At 38.1% G+C, this 24898-nt stretch overlaps 1 protein-coding gene across 11 annotated transcripts in view; it reads left to right on the top strand.

Moving 5' to 3' along the window:
• LOC18431436 (haloacid dehalogenase-like hydrolase family protein) overlaps nucleotides 1-24898 on the top strand; it is a 119526-nt gene that overhangs the window by 66588 nt on the left and 28040 nt on the right. For 5 of the 11 annotated variants that reach the window (XR_016049648.1, XR_016049647.1, XR_016049646.1 and 2 more), the window contains exons 9-14: nucleotides 1050-1137; nucleotides 1301-1379; nucleotides 8310-8370; nucleotides 8497-8572; nucleotides 10038-10148; nucleotides 16721-16816. Coding sequence is in view for 6 of the 11 variants with exons in the window: in XM_088858617.1 (XP_088714743.1) it covers nucleotides 1050-1137; nucleotides 1301-1379; nucleotides 8310-8370; nucleotides 8497-8572; nucleotides 10038-10148; nucleotides 16721-16816 (511 nt within the window). In the remaining 5 variants the exon portion in view is untranslated. Of the gene's footprint in view, nucleotides 1-1049; nucleotides 1138-1300; nucleotides 1380-8309; nucleotides 8397-8496; nucleotides 8573-10037; nucleotides 10149-16720; nucleotides 16817-20764; nucleotides 20902-23661; nucleotides 23754-24898 lie in introns of those variants that run through there. The other 6 variants (XM_088858618.1, XM_088858619.1, XM_088858620.1 and 3 more) reach the window with 5 other exon arrangements.

Raw genomic sequence — 24898 nt, 5'->3', positions numbered from 1 at the left:
ATGCATTGGTTAAGAATAAATCTAACACAATAGATGATCCTGTTTGGATTTTCGTTTCTAGATCTTGTTGGCTCTATCTTTTGGTATTTTGTTACTAAACTTACTTTTGTTGGTTATGGTGCATGTTGTATTGGAGTAATGTATGTTTAGATAGATGAGTGGCAAGGCAAAAAGGGATAGAATTCAAAATAAATACATTCAGGAGAATTTAGGTGTAGCACCAATAGGCCATGAGATGAGAGACAGTGGACTTAGATGGACTGGCCATATGTGGCACCGACCAAGTACAACACTTGTTAGGAGGTGCGAGCTAGTTCAAGTGGAAGGACTGAAAAGGGCAAGGGGTAGGTCTAAAAGGATGTGGTTGAAAGTAGTCTGAAAAGATATGGGGACTTATGGCCTCACCGAGGGTATAACCTTTAATAGAGTAGAATGGCGGACCAGTATTCGTGTAGCTGACTCCAATTAATTTGGAAAAGGCTATGATAATGATGATTAAGTTGTGTAAAAATTTGTGTGAAAGTGTGGTTGTTAATTATTGTGCATTCAGTTTAAATCATTGTAGTATAATGGTTGGGGCCCTTTCATTGCGATTAATTATTGTTCATTCAATTTAAATTGCTGTAGTATAATGGTTGGGGCCCTTTCATTGTAGGATGAAATCCTGCAATTACCTATAAAAGAGTTATTGTTTTGGTCCTTCTGCATGGATTTAGAACCGTTTTTGTGATGCTTTCTAGGAATTGGTTCCATATGGAATCATCTAGATGATATAAAATCATGCCCTTTATTGACAAATTTAAAATGTTCGCCTCACAATGCATTCTGATGTAAATCTTATTCATGTCTTATTTTTGTGGTTCTTCTCTGATGCAAATAGCATTTACAATTAAAATTGCTAAATTGTGTATCTGTATATATTATTCTTTTTTATTTTCATAGTATTTGGATGGTTGGTAAAAATGGCCTAAGCTCTATCTGGTATCTCAAAAGATGTATGTGGCTATGAAATCATAACTTTGAGGCTCTGTTGTTAATTTTAATGGCAGGTTGCAGGGTTCCCGGCGTGATCTATTGAGATTTGGCAGTTTGGGCATCAGTATCTCTTGTTTCCTTTTCGTCATCACAAATTGGAAGGTATGGTTCATAATTTATATAAGCTTATCAATGTTGTCATTTTGGAGGGTCTTTTCTAGTTATATTTCTCATCTGTTCTTTTTAAACGTTGTTGCTGCTGTAATTTTGTATTTTAGGCGTTTTCATTATAGAGCATAACATGGACTATATTATGGTCTTTTAGGCAATGCAATATGCATCTCCGAAGGCCATCATGAATTTATTATTTGGTGTCAACCGTCCAACCCTTGAGCAAAATAATGGTAGGAAATGCTCTTGAGAGGACGTTATTATTTTCTTTTATGTGTGTGCGCACTCTTCCTTATGTGTTTTTCCTTTGTTTACTTTATTCTTAGTTGAAGGTTTTTTTTCTCGCCTGCAGCAAAATTTGTGTTTAAGTTATTTTGATGATATGGAATAATATGCTTTGGTTTAAACATTAAAATGGAGTGGTGGAACTCCATCCTTGTTGGACTTGAGGGCAGAAACAGCAGCCCTTGGGTTAAGAATAATGTCATCACATGACACCTTTGAGAGGAAGGGATGATAGCGATTTCTATCCTGATTTCTCTCTAAATTTGTTTGAAATATTTAAAAAAAAAAATTCCCTCCCCTCTCTCTCTCTCTCTCTCTCTCTCTCTCTCTCTCTCTCTCTCTCTCTCTCTCTCTCTCTCTCTCTCTCTCTCTCTCTCTCTCTCTCTCTCTCTCTTTTGCACTTTTGGTTAACCCCTTCGAGTTTCAAATATGGGACACATAGCCCTTAGCTTTTCTCCAACTTTTCTCTTTTCTCTTCTTGGAAAAATGTTCTCTCAAAACTTCTTTCTAGTGCTTCTTTTCATCCTCGGCTTGCCAGGAAAACCATTAAACCTACTCCAATAGCCACTGATATTCTTTCTCGCTCTTTGATTGGCTTTGGGGAAGTTTCTGGACAACAAGAAATGGGTTTATCTCTCCAGAAAATTCTAGGTTACTTTCATGGAGTGACAGTAACTGCAAATTGGTTTTCCTGTTATAATTATTGGAGGCTCTTGAAATTTCTAGAGAGACCCTAAAACCAGTGTTGGAAACCACTGCTCGGTCCCAGTACTTGGTCCATGCCCGATCTGAGTGCTCAGACTGAGTTTGAGTAACTCGGCTCGAGTCGTATCGAGTACTGGAGCAGGAAAAATTATAAAAATTACAAAAAGAATCCAAAAAACTAGGAAATGTATGTTTAAAGTAAGATTAAGCAAAACACATCAAAATGAGGTTAAAGAAGTAGAAAAAAAATAGAGTTTAAAAATCAACTAGTGACTGGCGGTATTGTCAAAATAATTCAAAAAAATGGGAAAATGTAAAAATAAGTTTTTATGGCCAAAGCACTTTCCAATATTTGCCAAAATGATAGAAAACATAAAAAAAACATATCACAAATAAATTCCTTATTTTTTGGGATTTTTATGATTTGTTTTAATTTTTTTTTAATATCCTCGAGTGGGACACCCAACTCGGTGTAACTCGGGCTCACCAAGGTGCCGACTCCTGAGTACTCGACCCAATTACTCGGCACTCGGACCGAGTAGTCAAATGCTGCCTAAAACTGCATCATCCTTATGCCAAACTACTTGGGGTATCTTCTTCCTTTTCAAAACACCTTGTCAATCCTTCCTTGGTAAACCAGAACGGGCTTTCATTCTCAAATAAGTCCTCATTGCTGATGTTCTTGTCATCTCTGAGAGTTTTAACGAAGATCAAATAGAACAATATGAAAATGAAATTTTGAGAGTAGAAATTTTGGAAATAGTTTCTGATTTTGAAGAAATATCTCAGTTTATAGCTATGGACTAATTTCTCTCATTTCATCCTCATCAATGGAAAAAGCCTGCTTACCAACTTTGTTTACTGAAACTTGTCGAGATTTAATGGAGAAAGGGCAAGGCTATGAAGAGTTTTTTGCGACAAAAGGCTGAAATCCAGTTGGAAAGAAGGTTTCTCTCTCTAAAATCTTTGAATATTTCTTGTTGACCTTAGAGAGGGAAATGGGGTTTTGTTGCCGTACGAAGTCTATTGGTCTTCAAGGAGAAGAATTCAATAGTGTCAGGTGTAATCACCCCCAAATCCCTCCTCCATTTAGCCTATTCCAAAAACCTCTCAATCCAATGCACTGCTGGTCACTCTTGGCTATCTATCTCCCATGGGGTGGAAGAGAGAGAGAGAGAGGGAGGTTGCTTCATGGGAGGAGGTCTTCTTGGGTTTTGGATGAAGGGCACATTGTCTAAAAGAGAAGGGCGTAGTATGTAAACTGGACCAAAGAAGAAGAAGGAAGGGGGTTTCATGTCCAGCTTTGAAAACTTTGAGGGGGGTCCACAAACTTTCCATGGACCTGAGGGTTTATTTGGCACCATAAAAGCAGGAGGGGAATACCTTTATTCCCAAAAAATTTCATAAGTTATTGCTGAGCTAGTAATTTGGTTTCAGTACTCCATAGAAATGCATTGAAGCTTAGAGTTCTGAAATTGTGATTTATGATGCATGGATATGCCTCTGGACATGTCTAAAACATCAGTTTATAGTTTCTAGGTATGTTTTTGAGGCTCCTGACCTGGATATGGCACCCATTTTAAAGCATATATGTATCTTAGACTGTGGATGGAGGGTGCATTGTCTAAAAGAGAAGGGCGTATGAATGTAAACTGGACCAAAGAAGAAGAAGGAAGGGGGTTTCATGTTCAACTTTGAAAACTTTGGGGGGGTCCACAGACTTTCCATGGACCCGAGGGTTTATTTGGCACCATAAAAGCAGGAGGGGCATATACCTTTATTCCCAAAAGTTTCATCAAGTTATTGCTAAGCCAGTAATTTGGTTTCAGTACTCCATAGAAACGCATTGAAGCTTAGAGATTCTGAAATTGTGATCTATGATGCATGGATATGGCTCTGGACATGTCTAAAACATCATTTTATAGTTTCTAGGTATGTTTTTGAGGCTTCTGACATGGATATGGCACCCATTTTAAAGCATATATGTATCTTAGACTGTGATAATTCCCGCAAATTGAGGTAGACTTTGATTGCTAATGCCCACAAACTGGTAGTTATGAAAAAGGAATGACCCTTCTGACAAATAGCAGATTCTGTAAAATGACAAACAATTTGTAGAAAAATTAAACTGTCATCCAAAATGAGAATAAAATTCCACTTCTGGATCTTCTCTTTTTTTTAATTAAAAATTAAGTATGTCTATCTATCTCTGCCATGGCTTTATGATCATGGTGGCATTTGGATGATGTATCGGGTATGTAATGGTAGGGGCTCAAACTCACACTGAAGGAATGTCACTTCCATTAATGACTTAATTGATATTCACTGGCCATCTAAATAAGTAAATTTGTAATTTATGGATGTAAACATAGGATCAATACTTTTATATTAAATGAAGGTACCACTTTTTTTTATTTTGCCATTAATCCTTACCATTTTCCTTTGACCTAGAATTTTAGGCTGCTGCAGGCTGCCTGGGCATCTAGATCCATTACTGACCTGGGGTTACCTGGCACCTCATAATATGCTAGCATTGAAATTAACTTATATGAATGTGGTATGAGCATAATTCAAAACAAGGCCATAAATATTCATGTCCTCATCCATTGGATTCTTTTTTAACAAAATCCATTCTCTGCAGCATAAATATGCAAAAACTTCCAAATTTGAATGTACTTGATCATTTTTGAAGCAGGGCTGGATATTTTTTTTATGAAGGATATTAGAGCTGGCAGGAGGTGAATCCAACAGACTCAAATATCTGCTTGAAGTAGCTAGAGAAGGAACTCAACTCATAATAAGCATTGCAAGCTTCAAATTTCTTTCAACAGAAGAAATCGATGGCAAGAATAAATAATCCTCTCAACTTCCAAACAAAAAACCTTAAAATGTTCGTATAAATCCTAGCCGTCAATCACTAAACTTGTAGACTTCCTCACAAAGACTCCCCTGCCCTGGAGGAATCATAACCGTCCATTCCTAAACTTGTAGACTTCCCCACAAAGACTGCCATAAAGGAATCACGTGCCTAATCTAATTTTCACTCTCTCCTATCCTATTATGTGCATCCCTCATAAAAAGTTCATAGTTCTGGACCTGCCACACGAAGCCCAATTAAAAAGGAAATATAAAATTTGGTAACTGATGAATTTACCCCTTGATGATTAATATCACAAGAATATCAATTAGTCCCAAAATTAGCTACTATTTTCCCTCGTACGTTTTATACTAAGATTTGAGACGTAAAATAAAAAAATTCTAAAAAGAAGAAGAAGAAGCAGAAATAACCTTTTTAGATAATTGAAGATCTCGAAATGCGATTTGAAGCATCTGAGTTGTGGATGAGAAGTTATACTGCTTGGATAACAAATGAATCAATCTTCCCTGCTTGTAAAAAATCGCCCTCAAGTTTTGAGGAGAGCTAAGATGGATTCTGCATCAAATCAATAATCTTCTTTGACCTTCTTCTATGTTGTCTTTAAAGTATGAATGGTAGCGAATGCCTCAAGAAACAGATCATGATATATAGATGAAATTATGTGTCAAATTCAGCCACAATTTCATTATTTATGAATTTGTGTGGACCTGTTTCCTCCTCAAAGTCCAACACCTTTCTGAAATTGGATATTTTGCTGAACCCAATCATCATCTTGGTATTCGTCAAAGATTGGTAGCGAGTCCTAATCTATGACTTATTGATTTTGTGAAACAGACAATGAAAATAAAGATTCTCCATGATGATCATGGAAACCATCCAGTGCCAAGATCCCTCATTAATGAAGTCAATTAGTCCTTTTCTCTTCATATCCGATCCTCTGGATCCTTCCATGCCGTTGTTTAGCCTACCCATCATGCCTGCATTATCTAGTTCTTGGTAAAGGTTTGTCGCAATTAGGCAAATCCTTCTTGATTTGGAGTAAAAACTCGTCTTCTTAGAGATATCAAATCATAACTTGAACTCCCTAGGAAATCCCTACTCTGATACCAATTAATGCATGCCTTGATATTTTATTCTTGTTTTTTAAATAAATATTAAAGCATGCAAAAGATCAAATCAACGAACACAAGGTTTTGCACAAAATAGCTAGAGGAGTTTTTTTCTGAGAATGTTCACATATAAGGAGATTACAGTGTAGATCATGTGCGTATTAACACATATACATGGTTGGCATGCCTGCTTGGCAGGTGCCCTATATAAAAAAACCCAAAAGGGGTTAACAATAAAAAACCAAAAAATCTCTACAGTGACAGTTTGGAAGGGAGGTAAAAATCTTTTAAGTAGCCAGATAGTTGTTAGGGCTTGCACCATCCCTAGCTAAGGTGCGGCAACAGCATTTGCTTCCCTGAAAATGTGTCTCCAAGTAATTCTTAAATAGCCACAGATGAGAGCAATTTCGTCAAAATTGGGCTCAAGTCTCCACAGGCAGGGAGCAAGGCCAGAAGCCCAGGGAGCACAATAGCTAGAGGAGTTCAACAGAAAATAAGTGTCACAGGCTCCATTTTTCTTTGACAGAGGAAATCAATAGAAGAAATAGATAGTCCAAGTCTCCTACTCCATTCTCTAACACCACTGAAACAATTTTGAACTGTTTCTACGGAAATATAACCATCCATTCTTAAAACCTTGTGAGCTCTACCCCATTGAGACTCCCATCCCTGAAGGAATCACCAGCCCAATCTAATTTTCACTTTATCCTATCCTAGTACGTGCAACCCTCATCAAAATCACACAGTTCTAGGACTTCTACGTGATTCCCAACTGTAAAGGAAATATGGAACTATAAAATATCCAAAAAAATTTAAAGGGTATTTCTGTATGTGCAACCCTCATCAAATCACACAGTACGTGCAACCCTCGACAAAATCGCATAGTTTTAAATGAACAAAAAACTCTAAATGGGTACTTCTGTAATTTCCAAAATTTAAACGGGTTTTTTGTGGAGTGGGACCCGCATGGGCCTAAGGGGCAAGGACTCAGCCCCCACACTTGTGGGAACCACATGGGCCACACACCCCACATAGTGGGATGCCTCAGATATTTCTCAGTATATTGGGAGATCTTGTGGAGAATCCAGGAGATTTGAAAAAGATTTAGCTTGTTACAAGATATCTTAGAAAATCTTGGGGAAAGATTTTGTGAAAATATTTTGTGGATGTGGAGAATATTTTGTGTTTAGAAAATATTCTTTCAATCTTTGAATTTTGACCAGGACTCTTTGACTTTGAATTTCCTTGTATCCCTTTGTGAGAGAAATGGAATTCTAGTCCAATGAGGAGTTGAGTTTTGACTGGTCATATTCTAGATTGACTAGAAGTGGATATCTGTCAAAGATTTAGGGGATAAGATTCCTAAATTATTTCTTAAATCATTATGGCTGATTTCTTGGATGGATGACTCTAATTTCTTTCTCTCTCACCACAAAGATTACCAGGAAATCGTTTGATCGAACTGGATCTTAATTTGAGTACTATTTTCAGGCATGTACTTTAAACTAAGATTTGTGGCCAAAACAGAAAATTATGAAAAAGAACCCTAGAAATAGCTTTTGTAGATATCTGACAGATATTTGAACTGAAACTTGAAGCACCTAGAGAGAACACACAAGTGAAAAGCTATGATTCTCGGATGATGACTGCATAATATGCTCCTTAGTTCTATGTTTAGAATAAATGAATTTTTGAGCTTCTAGGGTCTCATTGTTGATAGGTCTAGCTTCTACATATACTCTAGTCTACAAGAAATAATTAGGAGCATGTTATCCTTAGATGTTGATAAAATTTCTGAAATAACATTATACGAACCTTTGCATTCATTTTAGAATAATATTATATGAAATGAACCTTCATCCAAGCTGATGTGCTTAAAATCCTCAATTACCACTACCCAGGAAAGGTTACTGATGTAGTTCATATTTTTCCAGATCTTCCATCTCATTGAATTGAGACATACCCCAAAATATCTGTAAAATTTAATCAAATGCCTATTAAGCTTGGATGTGGAGATATTTTGTTGATGTTATGACATTCCAAATCCTGTTGGTTGGCCATGTAAGGGATTCTTAAATATATCATGGGGTCGATTTCTTCCACATCTCTGATAAGTATATATGTTTGTATAGATCTAAATTACCTTAACAGAATGCTAACATTTTGTCATTTACTTTTGATAATAGGAGAATCCTCGGCTATAAGAGTTCAACAATTTGTGAACTACATATCTGATGTAGAGGCCAGGTAGTTACCTGATTGCATCATACAATGTAGGATTTCTTCGCCTATTTTTTTGAATGGTTAAATAATATTTTTTTGTTTGATTACCATAATTTTCATATGTATGACTATATTTGATGTTGATGGCAGTGGCAGTGCACCTATGGTTCCGGAGTTCCCATCAAAACTTGATTGGCTGAATTCCGCCCCGCTTATATTCCAAAGGGTACTCCCTTTTAATATGTTATGGATCTTACCTTTGTTTCTGTTGGATGTCTTACATAATGAGACTGTAATCCCAATTTGCTGCATTTTAGATATTTTCTCTTTTAATATTTTCATGATTTCTCATTGGATTTTATTTTTTCTTTTGACTCTTCATATATATTTATGTCATGCATTGCTGAAAAAGTGACATTGGGCTTTCTCAGTTACCATGTCAGTTACCATATCACCCAAAACTGCTATTATACTTCTTAACTTGCGGAAGTCAGTTACCATGTCACCCAAAACTTGTCAGCTTTTTTTTAGCTTTTTCAATTTAATCAAAATTGAGATTTTACCTGAAATCTTGCATGTATTATAGAAATATCTAAGGAATTGAGAAAATGAATCAGCCTATTCTTGCAAATTTCAGTTAACATTTACATTTTGGTCATCCAAAAAATTGGTAGTTTAGTCATTTCCAATATGGTGCTAGTGTCTAGACAAATATGTGATCATATTTGTGTAAAATTTCATCTGGAGTTTCTTTTTGTCTTTGTGATACTAAAAGACATACATCAAATACCAGTAAAGAAAATCAAGTTGGGTTACTAAAGAGCTCTATTTATACAAAAAGTGGTCTGATAAATGGTTGGGTAATAGAAGTTTCACTATTATTAATGGTTTATCCTTGTAACCAAAAACAATTGCACTGTTGGCAAATTGTGTGAGAGGCATTCAACACCACCCACAGCCACCAGATTTGGATTTGACTTTCTCCAATCATCCTAGTGAAAATTTTACTCATTATCTCAACTGCTGTGGTTGACCGAGACGGGTATTGCATATGTTGGAACCTCTACATGGTTGCTCCTTGACTGTTGCAATTTACTTGTAGGGAGCTAGAAAATTCTTCTGCAAATGGAATTTGTTGGATAATCATGGTATAGTTTGAGTTATTTATAACTTACTGGACTGGAAAAACCTTTAATAGAACTCTTCTTGATCTCATATTCTAATTTTGATATTTTAGAGCAGACTGTTGTCTTAAAGATGATTTTGGCATCTCTTGGTTGTATATTTAGGCTTGTGCATATGAGCCACTGTCCATGAGCTATTTTTTCATTCCTTCATTTGAACATTCATTATGGATTTCCAAAATCCTTGATGGCAATTTAATGGGTTTTGATTTCAATGCTTCTGTATAAATTTGAATCAGAAACACTCTGTTTAAGTTCCAGGTTAAGTTTTAAGTTTTATTTGTATGATTATGGGTGTTAATTTTCTATGAGTTTAAGATTTGCTTCGATGACTATGTATGGGACTACTGTATCTTGATCTCTTTGTGTGATTTTTAGAGGGTTGTGTTTCTGTATCTTGGATGTTTTGTTTAATTGGAATTACTTTTTGATGATTTATGTAAAAAACGATCATGATTCAGTAAATTTCATAAGTTCAAATTAAGCTATAGTATTTTCCATGTGCAGGACTTGAAAGGAAAAGTGGTTGTACTAGATTTTTGGACATATTGCTGTATAAATTGTATGCATGTGTTGCCAGACCTGGACTTTTTGGAGAGGAAGTATGCAGGGAAGCCGGTGAGGGTTCTGATTTCTCTTTATTTTTATGGTTTCTCTTTTACTTCATGAGAGTGAATTTGATTCATTTGCTTTTGTTTCAACACCAATAAGCATAACACTTATTGATATTGATATTGAATAATACTTTTTATTTCTAGAGTATAGTTACTATAATCCTCAAATTTTTCTATGAAATGACATAGTAGTGATTATTATGTGTCCCGCGCCCATTCAAGAAACATGTAGTGACCATTATACGTATCATGCCCATTATAGAAACCTGCATGTGGTGATAATTTATATAATATTCCACCATATTTAGGTGATTTTTCTTGCATTAACAATTACAATTTACTTGTTGTAACAATTACCATATTTAGGTGGTTTTCCTGTTGTTTCAGCTATACTTGTTGACCTGCCAACATGGCAACTCCCATGGGAATCTGCGTATATAGGGCGCATTGCCCCACGATTGTATATAGTTCAAAGACATCTATATTTATTTTAGGGAAAAACGCTCCCCACATCTAAACTTATGGTCCTATATACACCCTTGGGTCCATGGTTAGCTCATGAACCTAACACCCCCATTCCCCCCGCCCCCCCAACTTTTAAGAAAGGGTCAAATAACCCCCTAACCCCTTTTTTGTTTTTTTTTTCTCTCCCCAAGTAACCAAGGTCTTTTTCACTTATCCTCCCCACAGTCCAAATCCCTTTGCCTTTTAATCCCATTCTCTCTCTCTCTCTCTCTCTCTCTCTCTCTCTCTCTCTCTCTATCTATCTCTCTGTCTCTCTCTCTCTCTCTCGGTAACCTTCCCTCTCTTTCTCTCTCTTCGCCATCAATTTTTGCCCCCCTCCCCTTTCTCTCTTGATGTAGGGAAATTGATAAAAATGGTAAAATTAACAAGAAAACATGCCAAACACGAGCAAAAAGTTGGAAAAACATAAGGTTTCCTCATCAACCCAAGCTGGCTCCAAAAGCCTAAGCTTTTCTTTCTTTTTCTATTATGCAAATCACATGGAATGACCCCCTCAAGGCCCTACTATCTCTTATATATTATAATTTAATATTCAAATACATTGGATATCCATATAAGAATTAGATGAACTAAAAAACCGAATTTAAACACAAACTTTGTAATAACAAATTTACCCATATGAATAGTAACCCACGAACAGTACCCATAAGAGTATCTATGGACAATATCCAATAATGGTAACTAATGAATAGTAAATAAAAATATAAAAGAACCCTAGAATCCCTAAAAAACTTTAAAACCCTAAAACCGAAATCAAAGTATACATCCTTTAAAATTGAATAAAAAATTAAAAATACGAATAACTTTGTCCTGCATCATTCTTCCGTGGTTCGAGAAAACTCATCGAGTTTTAAAGTGTGTTAAGATGAATTTAGCATCAAAACCACCATCTTCTACCTTCTTCTTTATTGGCTCAAATATTATTCGTGAGTAAAGAAAATTTCTCAAAAAATGGATCCTGATATTTATCTTGTGAAATAGTTGCAAATTTATCAATTTCGGCTAGTCTTGGACTCCCATTGAAAATCGTGTAGGAAACTTCAAACGCAATATTCTAGCCTTTAAAACTTTCTCAACATGTATTTCGCTACATTGAAACCATGGTCACAATTGCAGTTTATGAGACGACTACACTTTCGTTGCTGTATTCTGATTTGAATGCGTTGAATCTCGTGAGTTCTACCCCTCTTTGATATCCTTGAGATCTTCATCGTTTTCTTCTATCACAGATTGTTTTAACCACGGAATCTTGATCGTCATCGCACACTGGTCTGCTACAAGATCTTGTTCTTCATCTATGCATGCATTGAAGATTGGTAGCAGATCTCAATCTACAACCTACTGATTTTTTATAGTAACAACGTCAAAATAGAAATCATCCCTCAAATAAAAAACTGTAGAATGATGGTCCCCACATCTAGTATCATCTCTATACCCCATGAGAGAGAGAGAGAGAGAAATGGTTGATGAGGGGGAGAGAGAAAGGAGGAAAGGTTCACCAATAAGAGGGAGAAAGGTGGGGAAGGTTCATGGGTTAGAGAGAGAAAAGGCGGCCATGGGGGGGGGATATAAAGGGATTAAAAGAGGGGAAAGGGATTTGGGTTATGGGGGATAAATGAAAAATAAAAGGGAAATTTGGAGAAAGAAAAAGCTAAAAAAGGTTTCTTTGACATTGTTTTTTTAAATTTAAAGGGGTCCACGGGCTAGTTATGGACCCAATGGTATATATGGGACTATAAGTTTAGATATTTTTATTTTATTTTTTTTTGTGGGGGAGGAGGGGTTGTTTTTCTGTCCCCTTTATTTATCTTGTGCTTCAATATTACTCTCTCTCTTCTCTCTCAATCTTAATAAACATAGATCACTTCCATCACCAACACATGCGTCTCTATGTGCTACTTTGAAATAAATGGCCATACATATACAATCTGAGATTGGGCCACAAAAGTTAAAAGAACAAATATATAAGAGTTATCGCAGAACCAAATATTTTTCGATTGCTCAAGAAATAGCCTTAGGAGCATATTTTTGTCGCAATGTCCATGCTATGTCACAATGCCCCCACTCTTTGATGGGATTGGCCTCTTTGAATGAGAGACAGGAGATCATGAGAGACAAGAGATCATGCTCTGCTTCTATCTTGGGCAAGCAAGAATGTGTTGTCATGCTAGATGCAAATGGGGCCAGAAGGATCTAATTTACTCTAAAGGACCCTTCCCACGACTATTTGTCGCTTTCTCTGTACATTGCTTTTGACAAAATCAGCTAGTGGAAAGTCCTCCATCCTTTTTGAAATACAGTGCTTTTTGATGATGACAACGAATCAAACACCCCCAACAGAATCCTCCTCCTTTGCATTCTGACAAAGATGAGACAACTGTATAACTCTATCGCCATTAACTCTATGACCATTAGGCTGAAGACATCCAAATACCGCCATATTTTTTTCAAAAATTTACATCTATGCAATGAGTTCCAGGAGATCTCTTTGAATGATTGATCACCTCACCAGAGTTTATTTTTCTTCTATCAAAAGTCTTGATGCTATTGCAGTTATTCACTTTTGCGTCAATCTGTTTGACTACTGAGTAAGCTTCTGCAATATTACCCTTTTTAGTGTTTAAAATTCCATATTTCCGATTTCCAACTCTTGTACAACCTTCTGTATTCATGTCATGTGAACATTTTTTTCAGCTTTTGTGATAATTTAGAGAGAAGTTATATTATTTGCTCTCATCAATCTTGCTTATAGGCCTTCCATGTTACTCTTATGTAGCTCTTTCACTGCCACCAGCAGTATCCTGGAGGAACATAATTGATTGACATGACTACGAGGGTGTTCCTATCGATTCCTTTCTTCTTACAAGTGTAGAAGATGTTAGAAATAGAGATCACTCCCTTGTTACAATACGCTTTAAAATTTCAACACTAGTGACTCTTTACGCCTTTTCACATATACATTTGAATCAGAATTACATCAATAAGGGACTGATATATTCACTTTCCAACCTGATTTACAAATCAAAATGAAGGTAAAAACACTGCAATGTAGCCCATAAATATTTTAAATGGTTTACAACTCACAATGAAGATAAAAAACACCAAAATGTAGCCCCATAAACATTTCCATTCATTTGAACTAGTGAAGGTTGTAGTGGTACAATACAATGGACTTCAGGAAAATTCAGAAACAATTTTCATTGAGTATTACATCAAACACTTTATAGTTACAACTTTTATGACTCAAATACAACCTTCCACTTTACAATGACTCAACGAATGGGCGCAGCAACGACAGCAACCGTGGGAAAGCCAATTCTCATAAGAAATGCTCAGGATCACCTCCTCAAGACTTAAACTACACCCCCATGCTGGATCTCCTTATCGATAGCGCAACTGATCAGGTCCTTAAAATCGTCCAATTTTGGAAGCAATTTAAAGGAAACTATTATGCAATATATCACACTTAAATTGGGGCTCATTTCATGATCTTTAAAGAAGCTTTGGAAAAAAAGTAGGTGGTGTGGGGGAAACATTGGGCCTAAATGGGCTCATATGAAGCACCATGCATCAGCATGCAATTGGGCATGGTGATGGCTCATAAAATTGAATTTATGGCTTACAGAGAGATGAATTACCTTGTTGTAAATGGATGAAACTCAGTCATAACCAGTGGGATAGAAGTTGAATTTGAGCACCATTGGTGAAACATAGAGCCATGGTTGAGCCATAGGAATCATGGGCAAAGGACCAGGGTTAGATAACTGGGTTTGGTTTGGTGCTCATAGCAATGGGGCATGGCTAGGCTTGGTGCGTGAGTGTTAGGATGAGAGCACCCCTATTTATAGGTTTGGTGCGTGAGTGTTAGGATGTTTAGGATTAATTTGGACCATTGATCTTCGTGAAAGAGGCTTTGATCTCAGCCATCTTCTCTAGATTAGTTGTCATAGATCTAGGGATGAGATCTAACCTCATTATCTCTAAATTCAAATTTAAATTCTAAACTTCCCTCCATTCTTGATTTTCAGTTTTCAAATTCAATTTTCGTTTTCAAATTCAATTTTAATTTTCAAAATCAAAATTTAAATATTTCACAAAGTCCAATTTGCCCCTCTTAATTTTTTCATTAATCTAGAGAGAGTTCAAATTGTGAGGCCCATACCCCCTAGGTTTTTCTTTCTCTCATCCCACTAGTCACTAGAAATGAGAGAGAGAGAAGTTGAGATTCTTTCTCTCTCTTGCACATGGGGTGAACATGTGTTAATGAGTTTGTCACTATTGTCACACATGTAGGTCTTTTAGTTTCCCAGTAGCCCTTGGGTTTCAATCCAAACCCTATACCCCTTCTAGAAGATACACCAATGCCTCCTTGATTATATCATGACGATGTCATCCACGTATTGAATAGTGGGGAGCACATATGGTCCTCCTTTGGGACACTTGTGGTGCATTGGCCATTTGGGCCTCATGTCTAGCCACCCCGTCTCTCATTAATTGGAACTTTTTTAAACAATTTTTCTAGTTCATTTTATTCTCCATAAAAATTATATAAATTTCCCAAAAATAACCAAAAATCATTTTTAAGTTTGTTTTAGCATTTTGAAGTGGTTTGGACTTTCCAAAATATATTTGGAGGGTAATTAGGTAATATTTGGAAATGAAACTTAAATATGTTGGGCACTCCAATCGGCTTACCCCAGAATAGGTCTCACTTTCTTAAATTAGCCCAATGGAACTCATGAACCATGGTCTTAAACAGGGGCTCATGATTGGTCCATCAAAGTCAACTAATAGATGGTTGGATTCCGGGATTGAAGTAAATTGTAGGTGCACCCCCTAGGACAAAGTACTCAGGCATCTTAGATGTGGGGTTCCTCTCTCAAGTACATGTGCAAGTTGCCTTTCAGGCAGATCACTTAGAAGGGGCAGCTTCCTAAATGCGAGTGTCACATGAATATGTTGTGCGATGGATCAAGGATTTGGCCCTTGTCCAATCAAACAAGCCTTCCCAGATAGGGTGGTCTGTATGAAGCCTATAGTCCACAAAAAGTCCACAAAAATTCCCTAGTAAGTCTATAGAACGTCCCCACATGCCCTGGCTATATAACGACCATAGAGCCACACATTTTCTCTGATTGAGGGATTACCCCCAACTCCCACGGCAACAACCATGCCATATGCTCATGCCCCATGGTCTGGGGTTTTATGACTTTATAGACACAATTCCTCGGGTCCAAGACCACGAAGATCCAATAAGTTACAAGGATCTTATTTGGATCCATACCCCCAGTGGAGTTCAAATATCATAAAGAGAAATGGTGTTACGGCCTTGAATGGCCACATAAATCCAACAAAAGATAGCCCGTAATGTAAACTTCGTCTTTGTTCCACAGAATAGGATGAATACCAATGGTACCAAGTTTTGCATGAGTGAGAAGAGACATGAGAATAAATAAAGTTACTTTTGCATTGCAAGTGCGTTAAGTTTTGTCTTTTCTATTAATTAGTGGAATATATGGTATGTTGTTTTAGAATCATGCATTGGATGTGATATTGGAAATGTTATTTGATCTTATTCTATAGAGACTCTGGCATCCAAATAACTCCACATCAAATAACTCGGTTGTTGATTTAGTTTGGAGTAGATGCTCAAGGAAATTTATTTGATGATTATTTCCATGGAAATTTCTTTTACACTTGTAGAGTTACTCAAACCAGTTATGTAGAAGACATGAGGTCTGTGGTTATCGTGCTTAGTGTAATGCCACCTTCTGTTGCACTTGTTTAGGATATCTTTGCATGTTGTGGTTAGGAAATCTTATGCAGGTTGCGTCTCAATATTAAATAACTGTTTGGAAAGCACACATATAATAGTATTTATGCTTCACTAGTTTGGGTGTTGTCTCCATTTTCATAAAAGAGATTGGATAAGCTCTTAAGAGAATGTTAAGTTATATTCTCAAAACTTAACGATAGTTAGTTTTGTTGAACTACTGATGTTTATTTGCAGATTAGTTCCTTTTCATTTCCCCTTTTGTTTTGTAATGGCAGTTTACGATTGTTGGAGTGCATTCTGCAAAGTTTGAGAATGAGAAAGACCTGGAAGCCATTCAAAACGCAGTTCTTCGATATGAGATCAAACACCCTGTAAGTTGTTTGTGATGCAAAGTGGACTGTATATGTAACATCTGATGTAAAGATGTGTGACACTTCCATGTAAATATTGTGATTCTTCTTACATCTAATTGGTTTGTCTATGAAATAAATAGTTTTGGACAAATGTCCATGTCTTCAACATGTTTCTAGATATTCTCTTCAGTAGTGTTGGAGAAATGTTTATTGTAACTTTTTTAAGTTGTCTTAGTTGGGACAATTCTATGAAGGTCCCACCACCATGCAACTATGTAGCTTCTTATTTTACAAGAGAAGACTCTCCTCCAAACTTTAATGCATTAGACTGAGGTGGGATCCTCTAACAAGCTCAAGATCAGGCTTAATGACTAGGTTTCAGATAGCGAATTTGAAATTTCACTTGCTAGCTCTCTCTCTCTCTCTCTCTCTCTCTCTCTCTCTCTCTCTCTCTCTCTCTCTCTCTCTCTCTCTCTCTTTCCACACCATACCAAATAGGCTAAATTCTTTAGGACAACAGGTCACATGCAGGCCACGCCTAACCTACTTACTGTTCTTGTTAGAGTGGCTATGTGCCCTAGTTCTTCAGAAAGAGGCTGGGCTTCTGAACCCTGTGGTTTACGTGATGTGACCGTCTTGTTCTTTAGTTTAGGGTTTGTGCCCTGAAATTTACAAGATATGAAACAAGTAAAATAGTGATAGAAAGATTTGTTTTTGTTCTCAAGGGCTTACACCTTCCATTTTTTTTCATGTCTATTTGGTAATACAAGACACGAGTCTTTAGGAATAATCTTTTACCACGGCATGAGAACCATATTGTTCCAGGTTTTACATGCAAACATCGTATATGTGCTGAAATTATGTTTTATGTGACATGCTTGTACTTGGAAAGCTTGTTTTGTGTTGAAATTCGTGTCTATAAGTTTTCTCATAAATCTATGGATTCCAACTTTTATGCTTGAACACTACCTGTTAATGAATCATGAATGGTAATTTAGAAGAATATATCTATTGTTTCCATTAGATCATGGATGAATGTTATATGTTGAAATATGCACATCATCATAATTAAATTGACATGCTTGGATTCTTCTTCTTATATTAGTTTGGATGAAGACCTGGACTTAGAGCATTTCTTGTAATATTATATGCTTGCTACTAAATTGTGGATATGTGTGCTAGGAAGATTTGCTTATTTTATGTGTGCAATTGTTGTTCTACACATCTAATTCATCTTGAGTACATAGGTCATAATGTGACAAAAGGCTCATGGAACTTAGAGACCTTGGAGCCTCTGCAAGACCCTGCCCACTCAGCGTGAGATCTGCGAAAACATCATCGAGGAAAACCAGGAAGAGGTAGGAGGTTCTGCATGAGATCTGCGAGACCTTGTGAGAGGTAGGAGGCTCTGCGTGAGATCTGCGAGCCTCTCCGAGACCTTGTGAGAGGTAGGAGGTTCTGCATGAGATCTGCGAGCCTCTCCGAGACCTTGAAGCGAGTGAGATTTGCGAGTTTTATGAGGGACATTGATCTGCGAGGTGGAGGAGTAGATCTGCGATTGAGAGGCGAGACCTTGGAGCCTCTGCGAGACACTGCCCACTCAGCGTGAGATCTGCGAAAACATCATAGAGGAAGACCAGCGATAGGTAGGAGGTTCTGCGAGACCTTTGAGCCTCTACGAGACCCTGCCCACTCAGCGTGAGATATGCGAAAACATCATCGAGGAAGACCAGCGAAAGGTAGGAGGTTCTGTGTGAGATCTGCGAGACCTTGTGAGAGCTAGAAGGTTCTGCATGAGATCTGCGAGCCTCTCCGAGACCTTGATGCAGAGACCTTGAAGCAGCGAAGACCTTGAAGCAGAGATCTGCGAGTGAGATTTGCGAGATCTGTGAGGCACATTGATCTGCGACGAGAAGATCTGAGAGGAGCAAATCTGTGAGGAGCACATTGAGAACCAAGCCATTGTTCTCTCAGATCTGTGAGGACTTTGGCGAGCATATCTGCGAGGAGCACTTTGAGGAGCAGATCTGCACCGAGGAGATGGAGGAGAAACCTCCTGATCCTCGGGCAGGTGAAGCTGCCCACTCTGAGGAATTTTTCAATGCTCGTAGTTCTACCCCTTGCAATGATGTTGTTCAAGATTCTGGCCTTGAAAGTCCTTGTTTGGGTCGTGGCCCTAGATCTAATGCTGTTGATCTTGATGGGGTCATCAGGAGTCCTGTAAGGGAGGCCTCTCCTCCTTTGAAGGGTGTTTCTGAGAGTGGCAAGGAGGTGGCTGTTACTCCTCCTTTGGAAAACTTTTTGGGTAGTAAGGTCTTAGGATCTACCTCGCGTCCTCATGATGAAGGTGTCGTACGGGAGGAGTTTCCATCCTTGGCTCCTAAGAACAAGATTGATTGTTTACCTAACAGTTGTTGGGGCTCCGAATGGTCCTCAGACCTGTTATTTGGGGCCAAAGGTGTCCAAAATGGAGTGTTTTACTTTGAGGAGATGGATACTTCACCTACTGAAATTATTAATGGTAAGAAATTTGTCAAAATTGATAAGAAGGTGATGGACTTTTATTGGAGCCAGTGGGAAAACTGTCTATTGGGATACTTCTTGGACCGCCGACTTGATTGGAATTATATGAAAGAGATGTTGAGAAGATGTGGAGGCTTGAGCGGGATGTTGAAGTATTCTTCGCTGATGGGGGCTTCTTGATTTTTCGTTTCCATTCTAGTAAGGAGATGGAGGTTGCCCGTACGGGGGGACCTTGGTTTATCAACAAAAAATGTTCGGTGCTTCAAGAATGGGATCCTTCAGTTCAACCCTCTAGGGATACATGCCATATTGTGCCAGTCTGGATCAAATTGCCAAGGTTACCATTGGTGTATTGGGAACCAGAAATTCTTTTATGTATTGTCTCCAGTGTTGGAAAACCCATCTTCATGGATAAACCGACAAAATTAAGATCAAGGGCTGAGCCAAGGGTGTGTGTGTTGCATTGGATCTAGATACCATTTGTTCGACTAAAGTTTGGCTGGATTTTTTTGGAAAGGATTATAGGCAAGAGATAGTCTATGAGTTCATATCCACGATCTGTTCCAAGTGTCGGAGGATGGACCGCAAGCCCGAATTATGTCGAGCAGGCTTAAGTGCAAAGGTTTCCATCAAGGTTAGCGCAACAATAGTTCCCAATGGTGATACTACTGTTAAGCTACCCTCAGGGGAAGAAGGTTGGAAGGTAGTTAAAGAGAGACAGCAGTTAGTTTACAAAAGGATGGGGAAGGAAAGCACTGATGTTGTTCAAACCCTTCCGAATTTGTCAGAGAAGAATATTGTTGTTGTTTCTTAAGCTAACAACAGAGTGTATCCAAAGGATATCATATCTAATGCTTTTGCAATCCTAGCCAATGTCCATGAGGATAACGAGGGTTCTCCTATTGAGCAGGCAGTTAGCTCTTCTGAGCAAAATACAATCGACACTTGTATTTCGATGGGTGATTCTGATATGCAACAAGAGTTTGAGATGACAGTTATGACTCATGTTGATAATATTGGTGTGTCTGGAGAGGTCGAGGTTCTGTCACAAGTGATTGGGACGGCACCTGTTGAGGATGGCGACTCCTCGCTATTGTCTCTGGACAACCATGCTGATGATAAGCATGTTACCCAGTCTAAGAAGATATGTGAGCACTATCTCCAGCAGGTTAATGTCACTGCCATCATAGAGAAAGATGGGAAGGAGTATGATGTTGAGGACTGTTTGGATCACTTGCTTATTGAGGATCTGAAAACCCTTGGTCATGGTAACAGTGTGATTGGGCCACAGGGAGACACGCTAGAGGATGGCATGGGAAATATTGTTGGTGATCACAATCCTAAGCAAATAGCCGATAAGGTGGATGGTTCTAGTAAACTAGTGCAGGATCATACGAATAGTGTGCAGCTTCCTCGAGCTCAAACTAGGTCGCAGTTAAAAGCCTCTTTGGTAACTTCTAGTGACAAGAGGGGCCATTCTTCATTAGCTATAGGTGATACCAAAGGATTAACTCCAGCTTCTATTGGTGACAAGATGGGGTTACCCCATAAGGCCCAGCGTGCTCCTACAGTTCCTGAAGGTAAGGTTTCACTTACCAAACACCCAAACCTTTGATTTTATTTATGTCTATTGCTGCTTGGAATATTAGGGGCCTTTAGGGCGGGGGCAGAATATCGGATATTGGGGTTTTAAAAGGACAACATAATCTTGGTCTTATTTTCTTATTGGAAACTAAACTTCCTATGGAGCTGGGCCGTAGTTGGTCAAAAAAGATGAGATTCTATAATAACTTTATTGCTAGTGAAATTGAGGGTAGATCCAAAATTTTAGTTCTATGGAATCTTCTAATTTACTCAATCAAACTAATTGATGTAAACGATCAAACGATTACTGTGGAGGCTACCCGTATTTGTAATGGAAACATTTCAATGATTTCAGGAGTGTATGCCTCTAATTATGTGTCCCAAAGGGCCTTGCTATGGGACCATATGAGGACCTTAGGAGCAACTATTGCTCTTCCCTGGCTAGCACTAGGGGATTTAATACGTTATTGGATCCCTCAGAATCAGTGGGGAGGAGCATATTCTCTACCACCAAACTCAGGCGATTTTGCTCAAGTAATGACAGATTGTGCCTCTCTTTTAAAGACGACTGATAGAATTATCTCTTTGAAAGATCAAAATGGGAATCTCTTATCTACATGCTGATATTGAAAATCACATGATTGGCTACTTCAAAGACTTAATGGCTCAGGAGAGCAATATTGACCTTCACATGGTTGATCAAGTCTTGCCACCATTTCATCTCAATTCTTCTCAGAAGGACAAACTAGTGGACGCAATAACTATGGAGGAGATTAAAGCATGCATTTGGGATGTGAAAAATGAAAGTGCTTCAAGACCAGATGGGTTCTCAGTGGAACTCTACAAGTTTGGATGAGAAGTCATTAAAAAGGATATTTTTTTGGCTCTTAAAGATTTCTTCACTAAGGGTAAGCTGCTCAAGCAAATCAATTCCACCTTTATTTGTTTGATTCCTAAAGTGGATGCTCCTAGGGTGATGAAAGACTGTCGACCTATACGGTTGTGTAACGTCTTATACAAAATCATCAGCAAAATAATTTCTAATCGCCTACGAGTTGTTCTTGCTGATTTTATCGACCCTAGGCAGGCTGCATTTTTGAAAGGTAGGCTTATTACTGATAATATTCTCATGGCAAACGAACTTATGTCTCTTTGCCATAGGAACTCATATCAGTCTAAAATGTGTCTGCAAATCAATTTGAGCAATGCATAAGACAAAGTGTCTTGAGATTTTATAGTGGGTACGATGCATGCTTTGGGTTTTCCTGAGTTATTTGTTTCTTGGGTTCACTTGTGTATTTTCACTACTTCTTTCTCTATTCTGAGGAATGGCACACCCAAAGGTTTTTTTAAAGGTAAGAGAGGTTTGAGGCAAGGGGATCATCTATCTCCTTATCTGTTTTTGCTGGTCATGGATTTTTTTAATAGACAGCTGGACTGTGCTATGTTGCAAGGCATGGCTCCCAGGGCGTTTCCTTCAGGGTGTGACTATGGGGTCTCTCATCTTTTTTATGTTGATGATGTGCTTATTTTCTGTGAGGCATCTATCTCTATTGCGATAGCAATGCGTGAACTTATTCATAAGTTTGAGAGGAGTACTGGTCAGATTCTAAACTCATCTAAACGCAAGGTCTTTTTCTTTGGTGCACTATGGGGAGGACAGGGGAGAATTCTTAGGGAGTTAAAAGTTTGTTGAAGGGTTTCTTCGTGTCTGCTATTTGGGCCTACCATTATTCGTGGACATCTGAGGCACAGTTATTGTCATAGCCTGGTGGGTAAGGTATTTGGTAAGATTGGGTCTTGGTAGCCTTTATGCCTCTCATATGCTGGTCGACTTCAGTTGCTTAAATCTGTACTGGGGGCTACATCGGTTTTCTGGTTGTTATCCTTCATTCTCCCAAAGAAAACATGTAATATGATAGAGAGACTACAGAGAAACTTCTTGTGGGCCGGTGAAGCAGAAAAAAAGTTGTTCATCATATAAAATGAAAAACAGTGTGCCTCCCTATGACTGAAGGAGCTCTTGGGGTAAGGGATATTACGAATTTCAATATCGCAGGAATGATGAAGTTAGCATGGCGAATTTTGGAAAATCCATCCTCGTTGTTGGCACGATTCGTCAAACATCAATATTTTAGAAATTCCTCTATTTGGGAGGCTGAAGGCAGAAGATGTTCTCATGCATGGAAGGGGACTTTACTTGGGTTGTTTCATTTAAGAGGCAATGTACAGTGGAATATTGGTAATGGTCAAATGGTGGATTTTTGGATGGACCCATGGTTAGCAGGTCAGCCACTTTCAAATTTCCACGATGATAACATTCAGGAATATTTGGGGGCTGTTGTAGGGAGGAGGGCTTCAGACTTTATCAGAGGAGTACCTCAAGCTTGGGATATGCCACATCCCACATCTAATTTTTGAGGAATATATGGAGAGAGGTTGAGAATTATACTCTCCCTCTACAGCCCAAGAAGGATTCACTAGTTTGGATTCATTCTGCTGATGGATCATTCTCTATTAAAAGGGCATGGGATTTTATTAGGCATCAAGTTTCATCACAACCTATTTTTCGTGCACTTTGGTCCTTCAAATGCCACACAAGGGCGAAATGGTTCTCATAGCTGGCCTTGCATAATCATTTGCCCACTTCATTCTTATTACAACAGCGAGGCATGCAACTGGACTCTTTATGTCCCTTTTGTAGTAACCATTATGACAATCTTTTTTATCTTTTGTTCCAATGTGCCTTTACGCAGGGTGTATGGAGATCACTCGCTTGAAGATGTGGAAAAAGATTTGTCCTCGATACCTGTATCCCTGATTTACTTAGGTGGCGATTACTTTTCAGGCTTAAATCACATGAACTTCGTAATATTTGGTCTTCCATCTTTTTTATTGCTATTTGGTTTCTATAGGAAGAGCGCAACAGAAGAGTTTTTGAGTCAAAACCCACCAGGAGAGAGTTTATTGTGAAAAAGATTACCTCACATGTTCAGGCAATAGCAAAAGTTAAGAAGTGGTCTTTTCATTTATCAAAGAAGGCCATCATTGGTAACCTTCGGATAACTTGGCAGCAACAGAGGGCTGAGTCCTTTACTTCGGTATCGTGGTCTTTTCTTGAGACTCATAATTACAAACTTAATATTGATGGTGCCTCCTTGAGAAATCCAGGTTTAGCAGGTGGTGGTGGAGTTATCAGGAACAGTGTCAGCGGCTTTATTGCTGCTTTCACAAAGCATTTTGGTTTTGCTCCTAATAACCATGCGGAATTCTTGGCATTTGAGGAAGGAGTTCAATTAGTTATTCAAAGTAATTGCTTTCCAATTCAGATTGAAAGTGACTCGGTCTTGCTTGTGCATGTCATACATAATCGATGCAATGCTCCATAGAGGCTAAAGACGATTGTAGACAATTGTTGCACCAGACTGTATTCTCATCAATGGTCCATTACACGTCTTTCGTGAGGCTACAAGGTTGCTAATGCCATAGCTAAAAGGGCAGCTGCTGGCCCCGGTGGTACTGCGTGGCGCCATAGACCCCCAAATTTTCTTTCCTCTTTTTTATTACATTATCTGGCGCAATGGCCCTACCAAAGGGTTATATCTTAATTGTTTTTCTTTGCTCTTCTTTTAATATAAAGCGGGTAGGGGGCCTTCTCCCCCACTGACTTACCCAAAAAAAAAAAACTTAGATTGTGAGTACGGTTTGCAATTTTGTATGAATTTTTTTAAAAGTTAACAACGACTTTATTTTCCTAATGCTTTTCTTTTGCAACACTTGTTTGACAGATTTGGTTATTCAAATTCAAATAACAAAAAGATATCAAAGAAGTAATGTCATGTTCATCATCATCATCTAAGCTTTATCCCAACTATTTGGGGTCGGCTACATGAATCTTTTTCCACCATTCTGCTTTAGTAGGTTCAAGATTCATCAAAAGATGTGGAAAAGTTTTTTGCTGGCTACCTACCTAGCACAACCCTCCTCCTTTAT

Source organism: Amborella trichopoda, chromosome 2, assembly GCF_054954075.1.
Source record: "Amborella trichopoda isolate Santa Cruz 75 chromosome 2, AtrichopodaSantaCruz75HAP2 v2.0, whole genome shotgun sequence".
Lineage (NCBI taxonomy): Eukaryota > Viridiplantae > Streptophyta > Magnoliopsida > Amborellales > Amborellaceae > Amborella > Amborella trichopoda.
Note: the sequence above shows the minus strand (reverse complement) of the source record. Positions and strands in the feature narration are given on the sequence as shown.